The sequence below is a fragment of the Neomonachus schauinslandi genome, chromosome 14 (assembly GCF_002201575.2).
Source record: "Neomonachus schauinslandi chromosome 14, ASM220157v2, whole genome shotgun sequence".
Lineage (NCBI taxonomy): Eukaryota > Metazoa > Chordata > Mammalia > Carnivora > Phocidae > Neomonachus > Neomonachus schauinslandi.
Window position 1 is genome coordinate 10,631,756 of NC_058416.1, and position 16,489 is coordinate 10,648,244.

The 16,489-nt window shown below is 34.5% G+C and overlaps 1 protein-coding gene across 1 annotated transcript in view; it reads left to right on the forward strand.

The window, feature by feature from the left end:
* The window catches only part of CDH19 (cadherin 19), a 72,528-nt gene extending 65,069 nt beyond the window's left edge, over positions 1-7,459 (forward strand). Inside the window, exons 9-11 of the mRNA XM_021686407.1 lie at positions 2,383-2,500; positions 4,452-4,703; positions 6,969-7,459. Of these exons, the coding sequence (XP_021542082.1) occupies positions 2,383-2,500; positions 4,452-4,703; positions 6,969-7,459 (861 nt within the window). The remainder of the gene's footprint in view (positions 1-2,382; positions 2,501-4,451; positions 4,704-6,968) is intronic.
* The last annotated feature ends 9,030 nt before the right edge of the window (positions 7,460-16,489 follow it).

Genomic DNA, 16,489 nt, shown 5'->3' on the forward strand with positions numbered 1-16,489 from the left:
TAATCAATGCAACAAGATTTTTTCTTAGAATTTTACTGGAAGATTAAAACAAAAACATTTCCATTGTCATGTGAAAAGGAAAAAATGAGCATTCGTAGTCAAGCGTTTTGTGTTCATTAATGTTGGCTCTTTTCTAGAAATTTGTTCTCAGGAATAGTGTACACATTCAGGGTTAATTCAAAAGAATTAATTGTACCTGCTATGTAACTGATTGTATTATGTCAGTGGCTTCCTATTTTTGCAAAGTGGTAAAACCCATAAAGCATATGGAAGTCAATTTATAAAGCAAGTGTAAGTGGAAGGATATACGTTAGAAAGGGGCCAGGGTATTGAAACCTATGCATATTCAGTTTACCTGTACATATGTAGAGAGTAATTTAATTAATTAAAATTATTTAAAAAGATATACAAAGTCAAAATCTCACCAGTGTTCTTAAGCCTCCATACACAAAAGGAAAACATTTTCAACCTTTAGTCTGATGCGTGTATTTAATACAGAAAGTCAGGTAGTGAGATAAATTATTCCTTGTCTAAAAATCAAGACTGCATGTGTCAATAAGGTAAACATGAGTTTTTACAATTTGTTATCAACCTTAATTAAACAAATATATATGTAATAAGATTACACACAGTATTCAGAATACCATCTTGTCTATGCAAATCCCAACAATTCCACGTTTTCATGAAGAAAACACCTTATAAACATGTACTGACTGTATGACAAGCACTTTGAAAAGCTATGACATATAATTCTAAACATCATTCCTAAAACTTAAGTATTAGTATCTCCATTTTTTAAGAATAAAATCTAGTGGGACACCTGGGTGGCTCAATCAGTTAAGCAACTGCCTTCAGCTCCGGTCTTGATCCTGGGGTCCTGGGTTGGAGTCCTGCATTGGGCTCCCTGCTCAGTGGGGAGCCTGCTTCTCCCTCTCCACTCCACCTGCTTGTGCTTGCGCGCTCTCTCTGTCAAATAAATAAATAAAATGTTAAAAAAAAATCCCAAAAAACTAGTAATTGGCAACACCAGGATTCAAAATATCAGAGTTTCAAGTCCCCCCACCCTTCACTGTGGCTATTATGGTAATCCAAAATAAAAGCATTACCCTAATACAATGTAAATTTATTATTGGAGGCATGGATTGAATGAAAATGTTTTATTAGATTATTTAATTAACACTATATGAATATGATTTGACTAGGAATGTGTTATAAAGAAAAATAAATCGATGGGGGCGCCTGGGTGGCTCAGTCGTTAAGCGTCTGCCTTCGGCTCAGGTTATGATCCTGGGGTCTTGGGATTGAGCCCCACATCGGCTCCCTGCTCAGCGGCAAGCCTGCTTCTCCCTCTCCCACTCCCCCTGCTTGTGTTCTCTCTCTCGCTGTGTCTCTCTCTGTCAAATAAATAAAACCTTTTAAAAAAAAAAAGATAAATCGATGTAGAGAAATAGCGTACAAATTACACTGGTTTTATAAGACTTCATGTGGAGAGATATCTATTCTTTGAAGTATAACATTATAAAATTTGGGTCTGTCATCTGGCAACTAAAGATATTCTTGTTTGACACATTGTTAAAAGCACTTTAATTCTAGAAAATTCAAAACAATAACTTCTGTAATCAATTTACTTTGATTTCCAGAATTAATCACAATCTCACTATATGATCTTGACAGCCTATCTCCTTTTTGACAATAATGAACCACTTGACTGAAACATTCATGTCTTGAAAGAAAAGAATTAAATGTGAACTGATGTGTTCATAACTGCATTACTTCACTTTTTTATGATCTGAAATAGGACTTTATTTGATGTGGAACACTTTTGTTATAATCTTTATGGGTCAAAGGAAATCATGTACATTGCCCCTAAGCTCTAAATGCATTATTTCCGCAAATCTATTTGAAAACTCATTAGTTTAGCTAATACTTCAGTAAGACAATAAGTTTACCACAGCTATGCTCCCAAATGAGCAGAGAATATATAACTTCAACAAATCCTAATGGCTGCTATTCAGATAAGGAAGGGAGAAGGAAAAAAGGAAGAAAGGGGGAAATCAGGCCTAGAGGATGGGAGGAAATCTTGATTTATAGCAGCAGTATTTTGAGAATTTCTAACGAACTTAACTGATAGAAATCATTTCAGCCCCCAACAAGAATTGATTATGTAATATCAAAACACTCTTTTGAAAGGGCAAGTAAACTTATTTTTAACCTGAGAAAATATTTTAACATTCTCCCCAAATTGAGTTACCCTTGCAATATATACAAAAATTTTGGTAAGGCAATTTTGATAAAAGCTAATACTAATAATGATAATAATCTTGATAACATTAATTATATTCCTGAATCAAAAACCAAGCAACCTGTTTCTATTTTCCCTAGGTAATTCAGACCATCAGTGCAGTGGATAGAGATGAATCCATAGAAGATCATCACTTTTACTTTAATCTACCTGTGGAAGACACAAAGAACTCAAGTTTCATAATCATAGATAATGAAGGTAATGCCATTCACTCATGATGGCTTTTGATCCTTTCTTTGAAAAGTGTGCTTGATTTTAAGGGGATTTATAATGTTGCTTTTTATAGGGTTCTTGCAATATGATAATGTTGAGAAATAGAACAGAGTGGCAGTGAAAATGGTAAACAAAACCCGAAGTCAAGTTCTGAAAATACTAGCCCCATTTCTCAGTGGGTTTCTTTAAATGAGAAACACTTTATCAAGTCTCCAGTGGCTACAAGACCTTGCAAAACCTGAATGACCCTGCAAATATAACGGCTGTGCAGACACAGTTGTTCCTTTCATGTCCTTGTAAAACTCAAACTTCAATCTATGGGAAAGAAAATGATATATACTTACAGTCATGTTAGCTGGATTGATTCACAGATATTTGGAGTCATTAATTAGAAGCTATAAATATATAAAATTGGTTTAAGATTATTCTCTTTCCTTCAAAATGAAATGATTATATCAATCTAAGGACACAGTGTGCCAAAGGATTTTGTCTGCAGAGACAGAATATCTTCTCCTTCCATATAGAAGTGGATTGACTTTGCATAAAACCACTCTGTTCTTTTTTCTTTCACGTCAGTAAAAGATTTTCTTGTCATAATATGAATCTATTTTAATTTTACTTTATATCTTAAAGATAAGAAACACCATAGGATTTATTACTCAAGTATCCATAGGCAAACACCTGCAGATGTCCTTCCTTACACCTGATTTTAGGCTTTGATCTATGGAAGATCTTTTGTGGGAGCATAAATGCAGGCATGTTCTCTCCCTTTTCTCCTTGTCAAATTTCTCCATGAAGGAAACTCAACTAAACTTAGGATAAAAATGCAAATATCAATAGAAGAAATAAATTAGAGCTTAGATTTGTTTATATTAGTATAAGTCACTGGGGTAAAATATGTATATTAAAACAAAGAAAATAATTAATTTGGTTTAATATTTGTGATTAAGAATCTGATAAAATATGAATTGAAAAATGTAAACTCTCTTACCTTTTCAATCTGCCTAGTAAATAAAATCACAAGTTTTATAGGTTCCAAAGCATGATGGAGAATTCGTCTTAAACAATGATTTGGGATAAGTGGTTAGCAGGCACACATTTTCAAACACTTCATTTCTTTGCATTTTACTGTTCGTGTATTCTAAGTTTTGATTACTACAGAAAATATTTTGGGGGATGGCAATAAAAAAAAGAGGGGGAAATATAGGAGTCAGACACAAGAAATTGCACCAAAAAAGGTTACTTGGAATATTTTGGGATTCAGGGGAAAACAACTTCAAAAGTGTCGAAGCATATATTGTTCATCTTTGTTAATTTTTTAAATGTTCTGTCTAGAAGAGTGATCAGTGCTACTGAGGCTTAACTGTTATCTGAATTTTAAATAGAAAGTGGGTTAATAATGTCAAAGTAAAATGAAACATCCCAATAGAATTTTTCCTACCAAATGAAACTAATCCTTCTGTCTCATTAATAAATGCATGATTTGAGACCACTTGCTCTGATATTGGTTGATGACTTTGAAAATCTTGTGCATTTATAGTATTTGTGAAAAGAATGAGTTTCTATTAGAAAAAGCACTGTCATGAGTAAAGAACCCAAATGAAACTCATACTGTCATCATAAATTTGATAGCAGCCTCTATAAAATATTGACATCTGTTTAAAAAGCTGTTTTCTATGTTCCACAGTTAACGTTTTCTATCTTTATCAAAGACATTTTGGAATGGATTCATGTAATTTGTCTAATTATGTAATTAGGGTTAAGGCAACGCCAAACCAATAATGACTTTCTGAGTGGATCTTTTGACTTTTTATCAGAAATTTCTTCTTTACTATTTAAACTTACATGATATATCTATACATTGCTCTAGTGCATGTAACTGGTATGAATTTCTTTTATATTATTGAAAAATTATGCACATGGGTTTTTGTTTTAGATAACACAGCTGTAATTTTGACCAATAGAACTGGTTTTAGCGTTCAGGAAGAGCCTGTCTTCTACATGTCTGTCCTAATTGCTGACAATGGAATCCCGTCACTTACAAGTACAAACACCCTTACCATACATATCTGTGACTGTGATGACTCAGGCAGTACACACACCTGCAGGAATAAGGACCTTACACTTGCCATGGGATTCAGAACAGAAGTCATACTTGCTATTTTGATAAGCATCATGATAATATTTGGTAAGTAGTGCTGAACTGAACCCGTCTTCATTTCCTGGAAATAATGTGATATAATATAAAAAAATAGTTAATTCTATTATCACAGCATGGTATGGGCGTGTGTGTGTGTGTGTGTTTAATTGCTCTTCTGAATATGTTGCAATTCTTAAACCAGTGGAGTAAATGAAAAATAAGAGTGACCCTGTGGGGCTGGATCTCACAACTCCGAGATCATGACCTGAGCAGAGATCAGGAGTCGGCCACTTAACCAACTCAGCCACCTAGGTGCCCCAAACTCCGTTTTTTTGTTTGTTTGTTTGTTTGTCTGTTGTTGTTGTTTTTAGAAGCAAATGTTATATTCACTTTACAGACGAGGCAAATGAACCCCAAAAAGTCAGGCTTCCAAGACTACAAATAATTCATTTTGTGTAACCTTTTCTCTTTCTTTAACATACCAGTATATATAATCTAAACCCTCTCTTGCTTCCCTTATAACTTCATGTCAAAAGTCAACACCACTTTATTGAGTGTTGAGAACAATTATATCAGCCACGGGTTCTATAATCCCAAACTCACTGCTCAAAATGGCATCTATGTTTCAGGGATTGCTTTGCCCTCACTCTTCTATTATTTCTCAAAGCTTCAAAAAATCATGCATTCCTCTTTACCATCCAAATTACCATTCTTTCCTACCCAGCCTCAGCTTTTAAGATAATTTTTAATGGTCTTTGATCCTAAAACCGAATATGGAGCTACATAGCTGGGTATCAGAATCAAGTGTAGTAAAAACAGTGTAGTGTTTGAAGGGTGACAAGTACTGATTTACTCATAGGGACAGACCTAAACCAAGTCCAAAAACCCCATGAGTAAACCAAGGACAGCCTCACAGTCAGGGCATGAGTAAGATTTAGATGGTGGGAAGTATGGGTCAACCAATAGTCAGTAGTTTTCTTTGAAAATGTCATGAATACTCTCTCCAATTCATAGACTGAAAAAATTATTTATTAGCTCCCTTTCTATATCAACCACGTATCTTAGCTGAGTTTCACAGTACCTGGATTCAAACTCAATGACCTTATTTCAAGAACACTATTCCAATTTTTTAAAAGGTAAGATTTATATAAGGTATTGCCTAATGTATTTCTCTTTATGATAATATTAATAACATCACTTCATGTTTGTTTCAATTCCTATAGGTGAAATTCTGAATAGTTTAAAGGCTATGAAAGGGTTGGCTATTCTTGACACACACACACACACACACACATACATGCACAATTTTCTCTAAAAATAGAAAAAAAGGTGCTTTGAAATTATTCTGTTTTTATGTGATATTAAAATTATCTTATATAATAAATATTGATTGTGGGCGTACCAGTGTTATGATTTTAAAAAATCATAGTTTGGGCTTTCTGAAATTAATGCGGTATCACTGAGCACAGGTTCTAAACCAACTATCTGGTGGCATATACTTTGTAGTCAATGAATATTAACGTAGAAACTCATTATGCCACAGAATTAGTCTCAGTGGGGAATTTCAAACTGCTCTGTTGTGTTTAACTTCTCTTAACGTGGATTATTGGTTACTAAAATTGACAAATGCATATAGATTGAAAAATGTTCCCTTATGCTATTTTTCTTTTTCTGTTTTCAATATATAAAAAATACGATTTTAAATTGATTATCATCACAAAACAGTTCACTTTTATTTTTATGATGTTTTTCTGCTCTAAATCATCAGCCAGAAATATTGTTACACTGCCTTATGTCATTCTGCATGACCCTTTAGTAAATTTTCAACAGCAAATACTGTAGTTGAGTTTTGGGGATTCAAAAGTTACACGAGGATATTCCACTGTGCAGGGAATGATGTCACCAACCCCTGCATTGTTCAAGGCTCAGCTGTTTGTTTTCTTTTGTCTTATAATCATAAAATCTAAACTCATGTCTTGAGCTTTTAACAAAAGCAAGGATTGTAAAGTTTATTATAAATAATGGGCGCCTGGGTGGCTCAGATGGTTAAGCCTCTGCCTTCGGCTCAGGTCATGATCCCGGGGTCCTGGGATCGAGTCCCGCATCGGGCTCCCTGCTCCTTGGGAGCCTGCTTCTCCCTCTGCCTCTCTCTCTCTCTCTGTCTCTCATGAATAAATAAATAAAATCTTTAAAAAAAATAAATAAAATAAATAAATAAATAATATGTAATATTGATGAATATAAACTTATATTAACACATATTATACTTATTATACTATGTTAATTAATGTCCTCATACGCTTTCTTTGTCAGGGTTTGTTTTTTTGATCTTAGGACTGAAACAGCGAAGAAAGCAGACTCTCTTTCCGGAGAAAGGTGAAGACTTCCGAGAGAATATATTCAGATACGACGATGAAGGGGGAGGAGAAGAAGATACAGAGGCTTTTGATATTGCAGAGCTGAGGAGTAGCACCATCTTGCGGGAACGCCAGACACGGAAAACCGCTCCCGCAGAAATCAGGAGTCTGTACCGCCAGTCCTTACAGGTTGGCCCAGACAGTGCCATCTTCCGGAAATTCATTCTAGAAAAGCTCGAAGAAGCTAATACTGATCCTTGTGCCCCTCCTTTTGACTCCCTCCAGACCTACGCTTTTGAGGGAACAGGGTCATTAGCTGGATCTCTGAGCTCCTTAGGATCAGCAGTCTCTGATCAGGATGAAAATTATGATTACCTTAACGAGTTGGGACCTCGCTTTAAAAGATTAGCATGCATGTTTGGTTCTGCTATGCCGTCAAATAATTAGAGCTTTTTTTTTATTTTTAAAATTTTAAAAATGCTAATATGTGTTTGGGCAAATTGGTAGTCTCTTAGTTAAGAGTGGTTTACTCCAGTTCTTGGTGTAGGGGAGAAAAGTTGTAGCGTCTTCGGATTTCCTGGGAGTAAATACCCCTTGGTTATTTCAAGCTACCCACATGTTGTCCCCGAATGCAGATGTGGAGTGATGCTAACCACCAGCTCTCTGCAGGCCAACTCTGGCAGGTAACTGAAATATTCCTCTAGCATTTTTTTTCACTACAATCCAATACAAAGTCTCAAAATTTTTGAATGTTTAATGTGAGAAAGGCCCTCAACTAGATCACCTTAATATTATTTCATTTATCCTTTTTTTTTTTTTTAATCTTACCAAGTGAGAGTAAAGTGTTTATGTGTTTTAAGTTCCTGATGCTACATGGAGATAACACCTAGTAGAATCTGGGTGATTATATAAAATTTTCAAAAACTGTTTCTTTTTTATGAATAAGCAAGTTTCTGACTGAGATTCTATGATTCACAATAGTTTGATATTTTAAAATCATTGTCAAGACCATACTTGAAAACTGATCTCAAATTTAGACAGATTCTTGGTCTGTGTTAATTAATCAAAGATACAGTATAGATTTGTATTGTCTTTGGTATTACAGATTTGTATAAAAAAGGAAGTATGAAAATATGTCTGGGAGATTTTTATGTCATTTTTATATGTAACCAAAACACATCTTTATCATGTCACAATGCAATAACAAAATACATGTCAAGGTTTACTCAACATTAAATTTAAACTTTATGATAATTGTGGAAAGCATGAAAAATTTTAAGTAAATTTTTATTGCCACTAAAAATGATAGCAATAAATGTAAGAAGTATTTGATTCAAAGTTGAATTAATATTCATCCAAAATATTTTGATCACCCTTACTGATTCTTACCATGCATAGAATAAAACATTATAAAATTCTCAGCATTTCCTTTTTATTAAGAACTTAGACCAGAACTGATTCTTCAGTGTCATTCTTTTATTATGGGATATAAAATTAGGTGCAATAGTTACTTTTATTGTAACATTATGAAGGAAGTATGCTAAGCTGCTGGACATGATAAAATCCATGGTAACATCCAGATAACAAGCTTTATGATAACATCAGATAATAAGATAATAAAACCCTTTAATTTTAATCAGCATTTTAAGAACAATTCTTATTATTTTATCCAAATCAAGGTGGAATTCAAAATTCATAGGTTGAACAGAAAGAAAATGGTGAATACAGTGTCCTCAAAATTGTTTTATATGTTCATTTCTTATTAGCAGCATGTGAAAATGAGCTGAACCAAATTGACCATATATATTTAGGTAAAATATTTTGAATAATTTTTAGCTAAAGATAGTGGATTTGAATAGCGACAGTATTGTTTTCCTCTGTACTTGGAAACATAAACACCACACCATGTAATAGAAGCAAGGTTTTCCATCAGTATCAATTCAGATACCATTATGTCAGCAACATAGGTATCATCACCTTACAAAAGCCCAAGACTGGAAATACAACAATTTAGGAGGATATTAAAAGTAGATGAGAAGTCATAAGCCATAGAAAATCTTTATGCATTCATATCATCATTTACTTAGGGAAGAGTGTGAATACTAAACAAAACAAAATGTTAAAAGAAAAAAACTTGCTAGTAAAATAGAAATGTATGAGTTGAGAGAACATTTCTATTTCTATCATATTGACATAAAAATTGAAAGAGTATAATTGGGGATATTTTCAGGAATTATTCCATAACGGATTGTTCCCCATATTTAAAAGATAGTGTTACATAATCTTGGTTGAAGAATTGGAAAGTACGATAAACAACAGGTAAATCAATCCATGGAAGATAGATGAGAAAAACAGAAATAGGGTTTTCTGAGGATCCAGTAGGTTCTGTCATGGGACAGAACAACCTATCAATTTGGATGAACACTTTAAAAAATGACCATCTGCATCAACGGGGTTTCATGTTTGAGCCCTGTGGCACTAAGCAGATGTGTTAAAATAAATTCTGGTTTAGTTGATGATGGGATTGTTAATTATAGGTACATAGGAAAAGAACATACATGGTTGCATATCTATTTGCTAGTCTAAAAAGTGTCCTTTTAAACTATATCAAAAAATACTATCTGATTCTTGTACAGAAGTTGCAATTTCCTAGAAATTATACTCGGTCACATTTCAATCACACTTGACCTTTTTGTAGTCACCTGGGTGTTGCAAGAACACAGCTGTATCCTAAGCTAAAGACATGGCATTAAGATCTCATTTTTGTAAATTTTCATAAAGGCTAAATCAATGCAGATATTTATGAAAATAGCACAGCTTCACATTAATACCTGCAGTGCTTAAATATTACCCTTCGTTAACTCACAGGACATAAGGAAAAAATAATTTTAAAAGTGTTTTTGACACTGACCAGAAGCTGTGCAAACTGTCTGGGATTTGGCCAAGGTGGGCATCAGAAAGATCAATGCAAATGTATGTAAAAACTGAATAGTATAAAACATTTTCATGATGTTTCTTTCAAGTTCCAGCTAATCAATAACCTGTATACAACAATATATCAAATCAATTTGGAATTTCATATATTTTAAATAATTCAAAAATCAATTCTTATCTAAATCAGAAGCAAAATACAAAAAAGTAAACATAATTTTAGTGTCCTTAAAAATTTGTGAGCATATGAAAATAGTTTACAGAACTATTTCATGTCATTCTTTTGTGCTTATTCATGTTAATATTTAAAACGTGATATGTTCTATTGAGTTCTGCAGTGCTAAGTGATTTATCTCAGCTACAAATAAGGCTGCACATGTTAAATAACTCATATCCATGATTACACAGAGGTCCAAATCTGTAGAATGTTTTGTCTAAAAAAGGGAGTGGAGCTGATGTATGTATTCACATGTTTCCATAATATCTCATTTACATGCTAGTGAGAATAAGTGGTCTATGAAGTACATTTTTAATTATTTTCCAGTTGCTAACATTTCTTTGTTGTGTAAACTTTGATGAATTATTTAAAATGTTCTCTTTTGGTACCTTAATTTGTACAGTAAGGATATTAAAAATAGATAATCAGATTTTCATAGGAATTAATAAAAATAATACATATAAAGAATGAATTATGCCTCATGTAGAGAATGTATGACATTTTATCTGTTATTGTTAACATAACAATTATTGTGACATTATTAAGTTTATCTTTAGAAATGCTCATAGACCAAGCTCATTCCTCTACAATTAATGTGGACAAGAAGAAAATGAATTAATGCAGGACAATAATTAGCTTGCTTTTACTTACTGCCTCCCCACCTTGACCCTTCCTGGGTAATGTTCCATTATTACCAAAGGAAAAAATTAATTACTCAAGTTATGCATTATGTATGAGATGTTCTGATTGAAAGTCACTCCCCTATGACATTTATTTGGGGGAAAAACTCTGCTAAGTAATAACCACAGATCATGTCAACTTTATGTAGGTATGGGTATTTTAGGGAAAAAAACTGTCAAAAAAGAAAGCAGTTTGCTCAATTAGTCACTAATGCACAAATGAAATTATTTCTATATTATATTAGATTTACATGGAAGAAATAAAACAAACATGCTAACAGCTCCATAAGAAAGCTTTCAAACCTGTTGTTAATAACATCTGATGCCCAAAGTTCTAATTTTATATAGGAATTTAAAATTAAATTACAAAACAGATTGTTCTCATCACCTCTGACAATACAAAATGAAAATCTGCACCCTTGGCTTTTACCTACATTGTCCTATCCTCTCTCTTTTTAAAAAACAATAATTAAGAATACATTGCCATATGTTCTCTGCTGAGTAAATTTTTATCCTCTTGTCTTTTTTATCCAATCTTAGGGCTCAGGCAAGTTCTAGGCAATTGTCCAGCTTACACCGACACCTCGGTTTTCAGATACTTCTTTCTTATTCCAGATGACCTCTACATTATTCTGGAAGCTTCCTCTGCAGCACTAATTACCTAATTTTAACTCTATTAAAACTTAACACATATCTGCACTTGACATATTCAGTTTACATAGAGAGAATTTCACCCGATTGTTTGAAAATGGTTTAAGTTTGACTAAATGTATAAATTAAATTAGAAGTGGATAAATCACATAGTATATTTATCCATAGCAATTTATCATTATCACACATTGTTTAATAATAACACAGTTTTTAAGAGCAAAAATTTCTTTTTTATAAAATAGTGTCTACAGTCATGGTACTTTATTTTTGTGTAAATACCTGAAAGTGAAATCTTACCAAGGCACAGGCTAAGAAAAATTGTGAACTGTAAAAATTCTAAGTATTTTTCCCATCAGGTTCACTCATTCTGAATAAGTAAATTAACAAACATCGAAGATTTTATCCACTGGTAGTATCTAGGGAGCATCTCTAAGTGGAGTGCTATGTAATAAACCCTGAATAGAATCTCAGCAAAGGAAATATCAGGGTCTTAGCCTGAAAAATATCGGCAAGGAACACTTGGAATTGAAGGAAGCAGATGTGACCAGAATGACTGAGTACCGCTAACATGAGACTTGGTGCTGAGCCCAGCTCCCTCCGTGCTTCACAAGGAATATCTGCCTCTTAGCCGTCTTCCCATAGTTATGCTACTGGCCAAAAAGAGGAAAATATTAATGATGGGAGGATTTGTATTCTTTCAAATGTTTCTGAATATAGCAAACAAAGCATTTCCCCTAAATCTCTCTCACTCTTTTTGTTTTAAGCACCTGTATTTCTAGGTCCTATTCTCAGTGGTTTTCTTTTTTTTCTTTTCTTTTCTTTTTTTAATGTGTTATCTCATTTAATCATCTATTGTGTGAGGGAGGCACTGGTGTTATTCCCAGGATACTAACAAGGAAATTGAGACAAAGAGACAAAGAGACACAAGGCAAATTGAGACAAAGAGACACAAATTACTTCAGTAATTTGCCTGAAGTCATATATGTAATAACTAGTAATAATGCACACCTAGGCAAGCTAGTTCTAGATTCCAGGCTTTTATCCATTACACCATGCTGTCTGTCCATTTACCGCAGCTCCTTAGGTTATTAACCTCGGGGCTTTTTAATATGACATATTTTTCTGTCTCCATAGTAACAATCCTCCCATAAAGGGTATTCAAACAAATAATTGTGTGCAATTTTTATATCATAATTAGCAAATAAATGATGAGCACAAGAAAGATAGAAGATTAAGGCAAGAAAATAAATATTTTTTTTAAACCCCACTAAGTTCACATTGGAGAACTCACAGCAATTGCCATTTGTTTGCATACATGCCATTGTTGGCATGTCTCATTACATCCTCCTGCTTCTTCCTTGGATCTTCCTTCTATTTGGCATTTTCTGTATCATATACCACTTACACTAAAATGTGCTTGATTTTTTTGTCTTTTTTTCCAACATTTAATCATCAACTAGAGACAGGGATTAGCTGTTTTTGAGCAATGATTTTTGAGATTCGTGGAGACAGAACAGAGCACCGAGACTCACAGGGCTGGTGAATGATTTGAATGCGGAGGCAGCAGAAAGTAAGCTTACATTAATATCAGACCTGGTTCCCTGATTTATCTTTCAACAGTGATCTGTGTTCTAGGAACGAAAGCAAGATAATAAGCCCGACATGTTCCTTTAACTTTTCCCTTCTGATATCAGACTGCATGGTCTCTATCTTATCAAGGGATGTAATATTCCTTGATTAAAGGAGACAGCACTGGCCAACAGATGACCCCAAATACCAGGATAATAGGCACGATCACTAGTGTACCTCTATCGATTCTTCTAGCACGCGTCCACTTCACTTAGGATAAAAACAAAGTGGAGGTTCCCTTTGGTTCCCAGCAATTCATGGTATCAAGTGAACACATTGGGAAGCACATTAATCACCCGATTTTTTGCACATCTGAACTGTAACTGCGTTATTTTTGACCTTCCGACAAATATATTTTAATGAGGTATTGATTTTTAAGGTGGCTGACACAGAACAGTACAAGTCGATTTAATAATACGCATTTTTAACTTGAAATTCCTTGTTTAAGAATGTCTTCTGCTCAAATTAGGGTCAAATCAGGCAAATCTTTAAAATCATAAACCCAGCGAGGGTGCAAACAAGAAAGAGAAAATAAATCAGGAGCCGTAGATCCAGACCCCTTTTAAAAGGGCAACTATGCTTACAAGATGGCTTTCCATGCTCTTTCTACTTTTCTTGGTGGAAAGCAAGTACTCTGAAATCCTTTCTCTAATATTTTTAGAGAAAATATTAGAACATGGGGGCCAGTTTGTAACATGGAATCACTAATGTATTCCTTACTAGGCAATTAAAATGGCTTGTTCCTGCTACTAACCTGAGGTTTGACTCTTATCTGGCAAAAGCAAGGTTGACAAGTCATAAGCAAGATCTGCTCCAGCCGTAGGTGCATTCTACCCATTTTGATTTAGATGGAAGACTGCCCTTCTGTATTTTGTGCCAAGGCAAACATTACCATTATCAACTCAGAGGTAGGGAATATAATTGAATATGTATAAGGAAGTAGCACCAACCGACACAGAATTGTATAACTTTATATTACATTAAAATCCTAAATTTCTTATGGATTCTAATTTTGTTTTCCTATTGGTTTGCAACATTAATAAACATTAATAGATTTATTGAACTATATAGCAATAACTAGAACTGAAGTCATAGTTTAGACTTTTATGAGTGAATCATCCTAGAGTATTTAACATTCCAGATTGCAGAAGGTTTCTGCCCTTGTAAATCATTTGCTACTTTATAATGTGTTCTCTTTTCTAATTAAATTGATTGCACAAAGCTAGTAGAACCTTGGGATTTGAACTCAAAGAGCATTATGGAGGCAGAGCTATTCATTTCTGAGCTGGTTCTTGTTTTGTCACATACCAAACTATTCTAAAAGCCAGATGCTATTTTCTATGGCATGTCTGCTACTCCCTAAGGTAGATTTCAGCCCCCAGTATTCCCTTCCCTAATCACTTCCATTTATTTTTATACTGTATATAACATTAAGTAAATCAGAGTATTCCATTATGACCTCTAATTGCTTTTCTGAAGAGTAGGCTTCTTAAATGTATTAAATATGTTAAACATGGCAACAGTCCCACTGAGAGACATAGGGATCTCAACAACATCATCACCTTTATAAAGCAATTGAAGATGCTTCTCTTTTTCCAGGCAGTTCTTTAATTCAAGAAGTGATCTGAGATGTGGCTTTTATAATTAGCCTTTGCCTTAAGACATTGCCCCAGAAGAGAAAAGATCAGAATAATAATGAAATTTTAAATAACATACCTACACTGCTTTGCATTAATAATAGAAGAGCCAAGGGATATTGGTTGGAATACTCAAGTATTTAGTAGATATCTTTTGGGGAAATATAGTGTATGGTTAGTATTGTTAAACTTTTCCAAAGTTAAATCTCAGACTGTTAAACAACTGTTAAACTACTTGTAAGTCAGTATGTCCCTAAAGTGTCCCTCAACTACTAAAAATATCAAGAGGTGAAAATGCAAATTTTAGAAGATATTTTGCTTCCTAAGCAATTACTTTCATCAAATGATCCACTTTAAAAATACCATTAAATGTCTTTAAAATGTGACCTCTATATGATTGATATACCTATACCGTTTCATTTTTAGGATGATTTGGTTCTAAAATACTAAGTGACACACACACACACACACACACACACACACACACACTTACCCTAAGTACTACACCAAGCTGTGCAATGTAAAATACTGTTACAAATATATAATAGGCTGGGCGCCTGGGTGGCTCAGTTGGTTAAGCGACTGCCTTCGGCTCAGGTCATGATCCCGGGGTCCTGGGATCGAGTCCCGCATCGGGCTCCCTGCTCTGCGGGGAACCTGCTTCTCCCTCTCCCACTCCCCCTGCTTGTGTTCCCTCTCTCGCTGTGTCTCTCTCTGTCAAATAAATAAATAAAATCTTTAAAAAAAAAAAACAAATATATAATAGGCTGCAGAAGTCACACCCTAAGATAGTGACAATCTATTCTGCTATATTCTCATCCTAGGCTCTTTCTAATGACACGAAGCCATCTCACTTATTCAACTTCCATTTTTAATCCCAAACAGCAAATATTTATTGAGTACCCACTACATGGCAAGCATTTTAGCAGATGTTGAGAAAATCAGGGAGAATAACACATGGTCTCCCAACACCAAAACACAAGAGACATGTGCCCAGCAGTACATTTATCACAATCCAGATGCTATTGGAGGTAAATATAAAGTGGCCTTGGAACATGGTAGAGGGAACCACTCACTGGCTCATTATGGCAGTAGAGAATATGGCAGAGAAAAGCAGTGAGGATACACTTTGCTTCACAAGAAGGTGATATTCGAGCCATGGTTTGAAGAAGATTGATAAGGATATAGTCATTCACACAATCTTTGCAGATACCATACCATACCCCTGACACATGTACCTCCCACACAGTGGAATTTCTTTGGATGTTAGAACTTGCTTGTGACACCTTGCTACGTTTGTAGGTACACAAGAGTTACCTCAAAGCTAGGCTTCCACCAAAGACACAAGTAGTGAATACCAGTCATGTTGCAAAGGAAAACACTTAGGGAGGGAGCTTAATCCCGCTGTGGAAAGAGAGCACTGTATTGCACAACTCAAGGGCTGCCAGTGTGTGTGTGTGTGTGTGTGTGTGTGTGTGTGTGTGTGTAGTGCTCCTCACTTTTCAGCACTATCATATGCTCTAGACTTATCATGTATATTCCCTGCTCCACTCCCAGAAGAAGCCATTTCTCCAAAGAGCCACAGGGTAAATGTTATTGGAGAATGATGTTAGATACCAAGTTTGGGCAATAGGTGTTGTTATTGCTACGGGGATATTATTTCTTTCCTATTAGGCCTTTTCAGCTGACAGAGCAAGGAAATGTATGTGTGTTTTTACTGTTACTTGCATAT